At 43.6% G+C, this 12,966-nt stretch overlaps 1 protein-coding gene across 1 annotated transcript in view; it reads left to right on the top strand.

Moving 5' to 3' along the window:
* Nucleotides 1–11,610, top strand: part of RNF11 (ring finger protein 11) — a 30,440-nt gene extending 18,830 nt beyond the window's left edge. Inside the window, exons 2-3 of the mRNA XM_038144140.1 lie at nt 9,870–10,039; nt 10,386–11,610. Coding sequence (XP_038000068.1) covers nt 9,870–10,039; nt 10,386–10,557 — 342 coding nt within the window. The 3' untranslated portion in view covers nt 10,558–11,610. The remainder of the gene's footprint in view (nt 1–9,869; nt 10,040–10,385) is intronic.
* Nucleotides 11,611–12,966: the final 1,356 nt, after the last annotated feature.

The raw sequence follows: 12,966 nt of genomic DNA, 5'->3' as shown, positions 1-12,966 counted from the left end.
AACCCTGCTGTCACGGGCTGCCTCACTGACACAGTCTCACAGCAGGTGCCCCACACCAGCAGTCTCTGTGCTGCAGGTTTTCCTGCTCTGTGGTTACACAGACCCAGCTCATCATCAGCCCCATCTGCTTTTTGAAGCTCTTCTGCAATAGCGTGTGGACTGCTGCCCCTTTTCTCCCCCAAGTTGTTTATCCTTAGTAGAGCAATCTGTTTTCTCTCCTTTCCTTATGCTGTGGCAGAGCTTTTTACTGCATGAGATTTCCACTCTCCTGAGTTCCTGTTTGCTGTGAGGCCTAATGGAAAATTTTTCTGTCAGGTGTGGCAGAAGTTTGCAGTGTGTGAGAGTCCTGTGCTGCAGAGTCCCTGTTTGCTGCCTGTCCTGATGGAAAAATCAGGACAGGTTAATCAGATTTCTGCTTGGCTTTCCTTGCTGGGGGAGCCATTGCTGTCCCACCTTCCCAGGCTCTGGCACAGCTTGGCCTCATCAGCTGGGCCCTGGTAAGGGGAAGGTCCCTGTCAAGGTTTGCAGCAGCCCTCTCCTATGTTGCCTCTTCTGTGTATTTTGGTGAGGTAACAGACTATCTCTATAAAAAGAACAGCTGTGTCCTCTTTCAGACCTCTCTTTGCTGCTTGCTTCCAGCTGGGTGGCTACAAAAAGGCAGTTTGTGCCATGGTCTGGGACAGTGCATGAATGAGGGGCAGATGACCTGAGGGAGCTGCTGCTGTGCCTGTTTGTTTTCGTTACCTGTGTTACCTCTTAGCTGAAGCTGAATTGACACCTCACAGAGACCTTACATAAGGGTGATGTTCTCAGTCTGGCTGGGACTGTTGTGTCTGTTTCAGTCCTGTTTTCAGAACCTGATGCAGGAGGACCTACACTCCTCAATAGGATGATTTTGGATGTCTGCAGAAAGGAGCTTTAGGCTGTTAAGCTGCATTCTGGAGAGTCCTCTTTGCCCAAGGAGGGTGCTTGTCATGTGTTGAACAGTAACACTCAGCCTAGAGTTGAGATCATTTGTCACTTGATTTCTCCAATCCTTTCATATCCTACTCAATCTTTTTCTAAAATCCTTTCCTAGTTCTGCATAATATTTCTCTGCTATGTGCTGTTATGTTCTCGTAAGTTCAGACTAGCACCCTTAAATACACACATATACATGTCTGTTTACACACTGAAGTACAGCCTATATTTATGTCTCCCCTGATGGATTGACTGCTCGTGCCTTCAGCTTATGGGCATTTTCATGTTTACTCTCTGGCTTGGCCCCTTGTCCCTAAGGCTTGGCCCCTTGTCCCCAGTCTGTACTTTTGGCTAATTAGAACCAATTTCCATAATTTTGCTATCTTGTTCCTGAAGTCCTCAGAAGGGCTGTTTTGTTCTTAGAATTGCCATCGAGCTGACCTAATTCTTGCCAGAAGATATATTTTAACACTCCTGCTATTTTTTAAGTTTAGAGTCAGGTTTTCACAATTGGCTTGAGTCCCAACAGGGGCACTCCTCCCATTTTCCTCTTGCGTGCCTGTTCCCAACTTTCCCAGCAGCTGCAGAGATCGCACCATCAGTGGCAGTGGCTTGTTTGCTTTCCATGAGGGGAAGTCAGAGCAGTGTCCTTGGAGCCATTGCAAGGGACGTGGCAGGACCCACAGTCCTGAGGCAGTGCTGTTTCAGACCAGCTGCAGTCAGCTGTGCCCTAATCCCCGAATTCCCTGAAATGGCACCATAGGCAGGGGCTGCATGTGCTTACTCAGCTGCACGTTGGTTCAGTAGCAGTTCAGGGCACAGTGTGCACTGCTGTTCACTCTTGGTGCCTTACATTGCCCACCTGAAGTCCCTTGTATCCCTGTACTCCTCCCTGGGAATGCCCGTCCAGTGATCCACACCCAGCCCTTCATACAGGGGACTTGCACACACTTGTCAGAGTGATGCAATGCTTGGGAAGCTTTGGGCCAGCCCCGTGTTTTGGGTGGCAGAAGCACGTGTGAGCTTTATGTACCCGGGGGTGAGTCCCAGCCTCGGGCTGGTTTGGGGTGTGCACGGGGACGGTGTCCGGGACAGATCCCACGTGTCCCACATCAGGGAGCAGGGCAGGGTGTGAGCAAAGCCTGTTTGCTGCTGCACACAGGGCCTGGCTCAGCGAGAGTCACGGTTGCCTGCAGACTCTGTGTGTTCCCAGGATGATCAATACTACCATTTTTTAGCTGTTACCCCTTCGATTTATACTGTAAACAAGTTGCACTGACTGATATTTACCCTTTGCAGAAAGCAAACATGTCTAAAGGAACTGTGAACTATTCCCTGATGTCTGCTCGTGTTCTGTCAGCTTTTCCATCCTTCCCCCATCTCTTGTGCTTGAATGCAGCCTCCAAAAAACATGTTCACTCCATTCCTTTCTTGGGGTGTTCTTTTTCATTTTGGCTTCCTGCTTCCCAGCAGTTCCACAGCAGGAAGTGGGTGGCACACGGTAGGTTCACTTTACCTTTCAGCAGAGGAGACGGTCTGAGGTATTTGTTTTCAGCCTTTTCCACCTCAGAACTGTTTTCTTTCCCTAAAAACTTCAGGCTTTTATTTGCTGCCAAATCTATGTCTCGGTTTTCCAGCAGCCATCTCACTTGAACCATAAGTGCTGTGTTTAATGCAGCCATAGCACTGTAATAACTGCTCTTTTCTTCTGCAAAGAACCTCTTGGCATAAGTGGGAGAGAACATGTACCAGTAACACAGATGTGGGGTTGCTTATGGGGTACATGATCCACATTCACGTGCTGTTTTTTCACCACCAGCTGCAGAATTGATTGCTAGATTTTCTCCCTGCCCAGCTGCTTTGCTTTGTAGTCCCTGGGGTTTAGCACTCTCAGGAGGCTGCATTTTGTGCCTGAGTGTCCTTAATTTAATGTTTAGGTGCAACTGTTCTTTCCTGGCTTTTCTCACTGCAGCAGCCTGACAAAAAAGCATGAATTTTTATAAATTGTTTATGAATCTTTTCCTTCTCAATAGAAAAAGAAGCCCGTTAAAATAAACACACTGGGAGCTGTAACAAGAGGGCTTTGTTATCTCTCAGAAGTTGTGGCCTGATGCTGTAAGTTGAGCTGTCAGTGAGGCTGTCTGGAGGGAAAGAATCAATTCTCTGGTGAGCAATTTGCTGGTCTGGGACATGCTGTGTATAAGTTACAGACTTTCCTGAAAAAATTCACACTCAGATGTTTGATGGGATCTCTGGAGAAAGGAACAAGGACACCTAAAACTGACACAGAGCTGGTGAACAAGAAATCAGCAAGTGGAATCATCAGTACCCAGTGTTGACACCCTTGAGTCAGAGAAACCTGCTGTGCAGCCTGGAAATGTAAAAACTGGCTGTGTCAGGAGATTGTGCTTCCAGGGAGTAATTACTGCTTTTTAATTACTGCTTTTCCCCTACAACTCTTTTTCTTGCTAGTCTTTTGTATTTAGGTTTGCCTTGATGGTTAATCAAATTTCAGAGAGCAGGTGATTTCCATCTGCCAGGTGAGGCTGGGTTTGCTCTGGCCAAGCTGCACGGGCACTGCCAACTGTTTGTCTTGGCAGTAGGTTGATAGCCTTTTAGGGTTTGTGTGACAGCACAGGGATGAAACTCGAAAGTCCTTTTCTCACAGCCCTTGTCACTGTCTAGGAAAGCAGCAGGCAGGATACATCTACTTTGTACCTCCTCTCTCTGTCCCAGCCCTATTTTTGGTAGCAAAGCTGAGCTCAGGGGACAGGTGATATTTTAAGAGTCAGCAGTCAGGAGTCTCTTTCACGGTTGCTACTCTTTTCCAACCCTTCAGATACATTTATTTCTCAGTCATTTCAGTGGAATAATCATGAAGAGTGCACAAGACAGTTTTACAGTTTTGGTTATAGTGTGAAGGAGGCTGTGCCATCGCAGCAGAACTTTGGCTTTCACCAGAAAACACCTCTCTCTGAAGTGTGATCCATGACTCGAAACGGGTGTTGCTTCTCAACTGGAGTCTACAGCTGGAGAAACACAGCACAGATCCTGCAGGCTCCTCTCCTGTGTGCAGAGTGGTTCCTCAGTCTGTTGTTATATTAATTACCAACCATATTTGCAGTGCCCAGTTCCTACAACGCCAGAATTCTTAGTAATTTTTCCTTAGGAGCACCATGGTGAAAAGTGTGTGTGCACATGTGTCTGATCTGTCCCCTCCAAAAGGGAGAGGGGAGACGAGGAGATTTTTCTTTCAGAAGAACTTTCCAGTGTTAAGTTGCAGTTATTCATACTGAGTGACTACTTGTAAGCAGAAATATAAAAAAATTGGGTAACAATTTCATTACATGATGTTTTATAGCCACTGCTATTCACCTTTATAAATTAACTGCTCTCCTCTGTGTGGCAGAAAAAGGCTTTTATACTTGGCAGGCTGCTCATAACATTCTAAGGATTATTAAAGTAAGCTGTAGTTGTCGTATAATGCACATTATAATGGAGCATGGTTTTACATTAATGTGTCTTGGGGGAGGATATTATTTCAGAATGTGTATTCACATATGGATGGAGTTTGAGTTTTTTCACCCTGATCAGAATGACATTCACAGAAAAGGTCCCTGGACCATCATCCCAGCAAGTTCTTTGTGAGTAATAAAGTGGTGAGAAGAGAAAATTTCATCAAATTCAGCAGGAATTTTTGAAACAGACCTTGAAGAGCACAATTTTTTTTTTCTCACCTCCTGACTTTACATATATAAACTGAGGTTGTTCATATTTAGGTGAGTTATTTGGGCTCCCTGCTGTCCTTAGAGGTGAGAAAGCTGGGGAGCAGCCAGGCTGAGCTGTGTGTAGGGGTGATGAGGGCTGCAGTGGGGTTGCAGTGCAGTGGGGGCTGGTGTGTATGAACCAGGGCAGCTGCCTTCAGACATCCTGTTCCAGGCAGGACATTTGCAAGTCGAAGGGATTTCAGAACAGAGCTGTGGGAACAGCTGGGGAAATGCAAATGGAACTGTTATATTTGCATTAATTAATTAGGCAGCGACTGCAAGGAGCGTAAGTGCTACAGCTACTGGTTTAAAAAGTGTGAAAAAGATGTAGGATAACATAGGGAGGTGTTTGTCTCCTCTGTCGGACTGAATTAACAGATACACCATTGATCTGGTGATAAAATGCAAATTAATATCCCAGGGTGAGACACACAGCACTGGATTAGGTGAGGAAGAAAAGTCAGAGATGGAAACAGGACAAAGCAATCAGTAGAGGAAAGCAGAGGCTGTGGACAGGATCTCAGGGACAGCAGTGAGGCTTTAACCTTGAACTATTCAGTGTTAGGAATTATTCATCTCACCTTTGGCCATCCTGAAAGGATAATTTGGGCATGTTGGTGCAATTATAAAAACAACAAACAAAAGCCCTGATAACATACTGCTGATAATGTGGCGTAGAGGGATCTTAAAATAATCTTTATCCAGGGATTAAGAGTTTCTGATCTACCACTGACCTGTTTTCAGAGTATTACAAATTCATGGTACTTGCAGAAACAAGACAAAAAGGCTGTAAAACAAGAGAAGAGCAGATTTACAACAGCATAAGTTACTAAAGTAAGTTGCATTGATGAGGAAGCTTCAAACTAAAAACCATGCTTGGTGAAACCTCCTTTTTCTAGCCAAGAATCCAAAGTGTGCCTGGAAATCTATGTGTGGAAAGTTTCTGCACCTTTTAGGCCATGTGTGAAAATGGTTTTTTTCACTAGGAGTGAGAAATGCAGACCTCCAGATGCCCTCTGATTTTTTTTTCCCCCCAAAGGAGAGGAGCTGGGGTGAGATGGAGACACGAACACTGCTGTAGTCCTTGAGTCTGAATTAATGCTGCTGTTTTTAAGGGCTGAATAAACATTGGGAGTGAATGATTTCTGTGCACAGAAAGCCAGGGAAACTTGTGTTGATACCACTGACTTTGTGAACAAAGAGAAAGTTGTGTATCTCCAGGATTATGGGCATTTGAGGTGTTTTATCATTACTAAATTCTTATGGGGAAAAATAATTGACTAAATCAAATTAAGTGCCAGAAAGTGATTTTTATTTCATTGTCTGACAGTAATATGTGGATTTGATTATTTGTTTTGGCCTTTTCTAGGGGTTTTTGCACGAAGTAATAAAGTTAGCATGAAATTTCATCTTAGTTTGAAGTGCCTTACATCTTTATCAAATGATAACTAACACAGACTTTGGCTAGAAGTTCAGTATTTTGTAATTTTGTCTGCAAAAACATTTTCCGTGGTCAGTAAGAGAAATGTGAGACACCAGAGCAATAAATTCATGCTTGTCTTTGGAGTAAAATAATAATAACTTGGGTAATACAATCTTTTTTATATACAACCCATGTCAGGGGACCCCTGGCTACAAATGTGAGCTGAGTGAAGTCTCGAGTGGCTTGAACACCCACCCTGGAGGAGCAGGACCTTGGTCAGTGAAAGCAGCTCTTAGAAACTGTGAAGGATTTGCAGAGGGGTGATAAACCCACACGGGACCAGCAGCTTGGGAGTTATTGTTGGGTGTTTTAACTCCCAAAATCGCTGCAGAGGTCGGGCAGTGAGCAGTGCAGGGCTGCAGCTGCCACGGGGCTGCGAGCTGGGCCAGCTGGGTGCGTGCCCAAGGGGCTGCCAGGGGCAGGAGCCCAGCTCCACTCGGGATGGCGGTCAGGGTCTCCGGAGGGAGCTGGCCCTGTCACTTTGCAGTCAGAGAAACCCCAGCTCTGATTCTCATGAGCAAGTAGTTGAAAATAGTTTTAGAATCGTACAGGTATGAACACACCTTTTCTTTTTAGCTGTCGGAGGGGATAGGGCTGGTTTGAAAGGGTCGCTGTTGATGTACCCTATAATGTGACACTGCAACGTGTGTGGCTGCGTTCTTCATTTCCCTGGAACATTCATGTGCAGGGCTCACTTTGGGCAGGCTTTTAGCAGCAGTCGGGAGGGGAGATCAAAGTGCCACCGGGCAGGGTGTTCATTGCCCGGGTATCGAGTGGTCTCTGCGGTTTATTTACAGTAATTTGTTCTGCATTTTTCACAACAGCCACACCAACCCCAGCTCTCTGCATTCACGAGTGTGAGGACACCGTGGTGAAAGACACCACCATTTTCACCCAGTTACTGCTCTGACAAGAGGCTCTTGTCTAGAATGTGAAATTGTAGAAGCCCCCAGCTGGCGACTATAAATTCCTGCCTTAATGGGCTGTGTCAGACGCGTCGGGGTGGCTGTGCCGGGAGGGAACCTGAGACTGGATGCCAAAGGGAGGAGTTTCCATCCAGCCCGGGCGGGAAAGCATTTGTGTGTGTGCTTGGCACGCCAAAGGGGCCGGGGCAGCCTCCAGCCCCTGTGCAGGGAAGGGGACACCCAGGGGAGAGGGGCACTGCAGTAATGCACAAGCGGCTTCCCCAGCTGCAGGGTCCCTCAGTGGTCAGTCACAATGCCTGTAGAATATCAGAACAAGGGAATGAGGTTTTGTTCTTGTTTGGCCTATCACAGGTTTAAAAGTTGTGTTGATTTCCTGTCCAAAACTCAACCAAAGCAGTTGTTGACTGGGCAGTGTGTGACTGTTGCTCACTTCAGAGTTGTCCAGATATGACTGTTCCAACTCACAGCAGATTCTTACTTAAACTGTAGTTTCCTTTTGTTGTATCGTTTTTGCTGAGATCATCAGTTTGCCGTTCTGCTGCAGACATTCACCGTCAGTTTTCATTGCTACTTTCAGACATGTTGAGGATTTCTTGGATCTTTTGTCCTCCTGTTTCTGCCTTTCATTGAATTTCTGCTTCATCACTTGCAGCCATGGCTTCAGCCAGGGGAGCTGTATTAAGTACAATTCCCTCCTTTCCTCCTGCCCACGCTGGCACCAGCCTATGCTGTGCCTGTGGTTTGTTGTACTGCTGCTCTCTTTTTCCTGGATGTGAAGGAGGGTACATCCCTCTCCAGTGCTGATTGTTCTCTACAACTGTGAAGTGAAGGAGGTAGCAGTAATATCCTGCTCTTGCTTTAATAACCTGTTCAAAGAAGTACAGCAAAGCCCTGGGAAAAAAAAGTTACTGATAGTTCGTGGTGTTAAGTTCTTGAAACATAAAACCAGGACCAGGCTCTGCTTCAAGCTGAAGTGTTCAGTGCAGAGGGTCTGCAGCATTTGTCAGGGGAAAATTGCTTTATTTTGCTGGCACCAAAGGCTGCAGTCACTTTCTGAATACTGTTATATCTGACAGGTCAGCCCTAGGTTCAGCTGGTGCTTTTCTCTGTCCAAATGATGATTAGAGAATACTTTAGATAATTTAAAACACTAAAAGGCAGCTAATCCAAAAGAATTCTGTGATTCTGTGAAATATGGTTCATAGTAGTCAGGAAATTAATCACTTGGAGAACCCCTGGCATTCTGTCTTTTGATCCTTCTCATAATTCCTCTGAGTTCTGCCAGGAAATGGGAGGGGGAAATCCTAGGCTAGCTAAATGAAGAGATGACTGTGAATTTTACCCCAGAGCTGAATTGCCAGTGCCAGGCAGTGTTAATGAAGAATTGCCAGGCAGACTTTTATCTGTCATTAGCATTTCTCACCAGCAAGGGCTTCTGCTGCTGGGTGGCACCAGCAAGAGGCTGCCCACTCCTGGGACAGCTTTCTCCCAGCTTTCCAGGAGTCCTGGCTGGCTGTCCACGTGCTGTGATTCCTGGCAGTGAAAGGAGAAGAGCTTTATTTGGTTTGACAAATGCATGTTACATGTGGGAGGTGACCTGTGCTGCCGCAGCTGCACACACCTGCCCTGGGCTCAGCTTCCACCAGTGTCCTCTAAAACAGCAAATTTGACATTTGCCAAACAGATGATTCGGTGCATTGTGTGTCTGATGCAGCAGGTTTATTTTCAGACACATCTATAAGTTGAATTTTTTTTCTGCTGTTTAAGAAGAACCATTAAAATGGGTCTCCAGGAAGAAATTGCCTCCCTGTTAACAGCAGATTTTTGGCTACTGGCCAATACTTTCCTAATAGTGTATCCTGTTCAAACTTGGTATTTATGTACCAAAAAATGCTTTAAAAGCAAGTAAATTAAATACCATGTTAATATAAATGTTAGTGAAAATATCTGATCTAAAGTTCATTAATATTCAAAAGAAGCTTCTCAGAATGTGGTTGAGGAAGGACTGCTTAATAGCTGTATGTTGCCTATATTTCTTTTGAAAATACATACCTCAAGCATATCCATAGTTGAATCCAGCTTGGGAGAACTTGTAAAGTCATATTAGTGTATGAGAAGAAACATAAAAGTTGGGTTACTTACTTTTTGTTTGCGCTGTTCAGGTAACATTCTTTTAACACATGAAAATGAAATCTACTGTTCTAGATTTAAGCTTTTGTGGCCCAAATCAGTTCACATAAATTTTAGTTATTGCAGAGGAAGTAAAACCTTCTTCTCTAAAAATTCTGAGAGTAACCAGTATCTTCATCTTTTCAAAGAATTCTTCCTGAATGTAAAAAGAAGATAAAATTTATCTTTTATCAAGTTGCAGGTACTGGGGGCTCTCCCTAAGCCCTTACAGTGCTCAGTTCTGTACCTTAGCACTCCACCAGGTGCTTATAAGGTTTATTTGCCTGCTGGCTTGTGGAGTTTCTTGTCCATGCGTCTCCTGTATGAACAGTTCCTGCAGATCAAAAGCTTTTGCAGAGAACAGCCACGAGCAGCTCCTTGCTCAAATACTGCCCTCAATTCTCCATCCTGTTCTCATTACAATTATAGCCCCAAAATTGCAAAGTACGAGTGGGAGTTCATACAAATATTTGTAGGACTGTGAATTGGACTGTGAATTGCACTGTGCTGTGGAAGGCTAGGGAAGCTCTGGGGTGGTTTTTCATGGAAACGTTTTGCTTCCAGGAGCAGGTGCCCGTTCCTGTGTATCACCCCACGCCGAGCCAGACTCGCCTGGCCACGCAGCTGACGGAGGAGGAGCAGATCCGGATAGCGCAGCGCATCGGCCTCATCCAGCACCTTCCCAAGGGAGTCTACGACCCCGGCAGAGACGGCTCCGAGAAGAAGATCCGAGAGTAAGTCCGGGGACCGGGTGCAAGGGATGTGGCTGTTGCCAAGGTTTGGGGTGCTACCCTGGGAAACCTTGTCATCCTGGGTTTGCCTTATTTTCAGGGACTGTGATTTAATGTAGCTTTTTCTGATGGGGTGAGTAGCATCCCTGCCAAGGGCTGGAACTCCGTGGGCTTCAAGATCCCTTTAACCCAAAGCACTCTGTGTGTCTGAGGCTCTTTCCTTTTTCTTACACAAGGCTACTCCTCACAGTATCTATAAATACTAAAAGCATCCAGGAATAGATATTACACTGTTTTGGATTTCCAGGTTGGTAACAGCAATGTTAATATTTTATTTTTCCCCCTCCAGATGTGTCATTTGTATGATGGACTTTGTTTATGGGGACCCTATCCGATTTCTGCCGTGCATGCACATTTACCACCTGGACTGTATAGATGACTGGTTGATGAGATCCTTTACCTGTCCATCCTGCATGGAGCCAGTGGATGCAGCACTGCTTTCATCATATGAGACTAACTGAGCCAGGGTTTCTCTACTGAACCTTCGAGGAGACCATCCACTTCAATGGGTTTGATCCTTTTGTCATTCAGCCCAAAGAGCCAGGAATTAGGAATTAAGATCATGCACAAAGTATACATTTCCTAATAAATAAATAAAAAAATATTCCTGAATGGCTGCAAATATTGGAAAACATAGTATTTTAGAGACTATAGAAAAGTAGGTTGTTATTTTTAATGTAAAGCCTTGACCCACCATTGTCTTTTAATGTTTGTTCTTACACCAATATATAGGAATTGTGTAAAGTGTTACAGCAACTGTAAATGTTTAAACTGCGTGTATCCAATTTTATTAGCAGCAAGATAAGAGTATTTTTTTCCTAAATAAAGTAACCAGTTTTGTTCTGATTCTTTTCACAAGTCCTGGCATTTGGGTCAAGGCTTTATTGAAATCTACATTTTATAACACTGGCACAAAGAAATAGTTTTAAGCTTGTTTGCACAGTTCTTTTTCTTTTTCTTTTTTTTTTTTCCATTGGAGATGGAATTCATTGCCTTAGGTCTTTTTAATAGTGTATTGTTATTGTTGGGCTGGCTCTATGCTTGAAAACCAGTTTATTTATAACCTGTTAAAAGTGCTATATTTTGTTTGCAGTTAGGAATATGCAGACTTCAAAGTGATCTCCTAGCTTATAAGCAAACTGAGATGCATTATCCCTTTTCTACAAGTGATGCAGATTATGAAGATATGACACAAGTCCTGCAGTGAAACTCCGGTTTCATGAGGTTTTTTTTTATAATTTCCTTCGGTTTTGATGAAATAACAGTCCTTAAACTTGAATATGTGACCTTTAACTTGATCAGATTAAAAGTGGGCCAGATGAACAATAAATAGTTAAGCTGCCATAACTGAAAAAAAAAAAAATTGGAACTAATCTAGTGTTAGCATTGATCACTTATTCTATTTTTTTCTCCCTAAAATGGTTGTCTTGGATAATAGCAAATGGATACTGCATCTCTCGTTCTTGTAGTTCTTAGGTTATCAGAAGTTAAGAATAAACATACTGTATCTCAGTCTCCTGTATTAAATGTATCTGTTGAGCCCTGCTGGCTGGCACATCAGTCCACCAAACAGGAATGAATGCAGAGAGGAGAAAAATAGACTTTGTTCTGCACATAAATGCAAAGTTAATATAAACACAGTGTCAGGGTAGCAGTGGAGGGGCAAACAGTCCTGCTATAGCCAGAATGACACAATTCCCTGATTTCTGTAGCAAACAGTACATGCTTGTTTAGAGAGGCTCCAGCAAAGGTTGTAGCTGTAAAGACCTTTTTCCACTCAGCATGATTTTCTCCTTTTTTCTTCTCCCCCACTCCCTTGATGTACCTCCTGTGACTTCTGTGCATTCAGTGCCACCCTAACACAGTGAGAAGCCCTGGTCTCATGAAATGAAACACAATCTCAAGTTAACCACAGCAAATCGGGGGATATTCTTTGATTGTGTTTCAGATGTAGTTTGAGTTCTCGATACAAGAAGCTGTGTTTAAAGACCCAGGTCCTTTGAGGACTTAGTGCATTGTAATTCTGTGGGTTATGGATAACTGGTCAGCACAATGGAGAGTCAACATTTGTTTGTTATTCCTGCAGCTGACAGCACCCTGCTCCCTTGGAGAAGAGCTCCAAGGAGCAGTCAAAAGGAACTGAAAACACTCTGCAGCTGTAGATTCACTCAAATGGCCACACATTTATCTGGACACAACATTTTGCTGAATTCATACATACCTAATTACATGGATCCAAATCTGGGAAGAGAGACCTGAAGTTGTGCAATATCATTGTTCCTTTTCATCATTCCATGTGTGTTCCTTTGTGTCCTCCTTTTTGTCTGTTTGTTTCAGGGGTTGGGTTATTTTTTTTTTTTTTGGTAAAACAATGTCCACATTAAGTATTCATTTCTTTATCTTGTTAAAACTGGCAAATGAACAATTTGAAAAAAACAGTGTTGTCATGGTGGTATTAATCTTTATTTATTACAAGACTTGATTAAGAAAGATTTAAAAGAAGTAGGAAGTGATGGGTTACTCAGCTGAATGCTTCCCTAGGCAGCTGACAGCTGAGCAGCTGCACTTTTAACACTGATACTGACTGGGCTAAGGGAAGAAATTACTTTTATTAAAATACCTGTTAAATAGCAAAAAGGTGGGAAGGGCTAAAACTGGAGCCCTTCAAAACAAAAATCAAAATCAAATTTTAGCTTAAAGACTAATGTGTAAATATAACAAATAAATTATTTTTCAAGTTTTTAGATAAAATACTGTTCTGGGTGATTTTGAATTCAAAGAAGAATTGATCTAAATATAATGCAAAATAATGTATAACCTGAATTTTAGCTAATTGTGGAACCAGATCTGTGTTTTATTTCTACCATCTA

This window comes from Motacilla alba, chromosome 8 (assembly GCF_015832195.1).
Source record: "Motacilla alba alba isolate MOTALB_02 chromosome 8, Motacilla_alba_V1.0_pri, whole genome shotgun sequence".
NCBI classification, from domain to species: Eukaryota; Metazoa; Chordata; class Aves; order Passeriformes; family Motacillidae; genus Motacilla; species Motacilla alba.
Note: the sequence above shows the minus strand (reverse complement) of the source record. Positions and strands in the feature narration are given on the sequence as shown.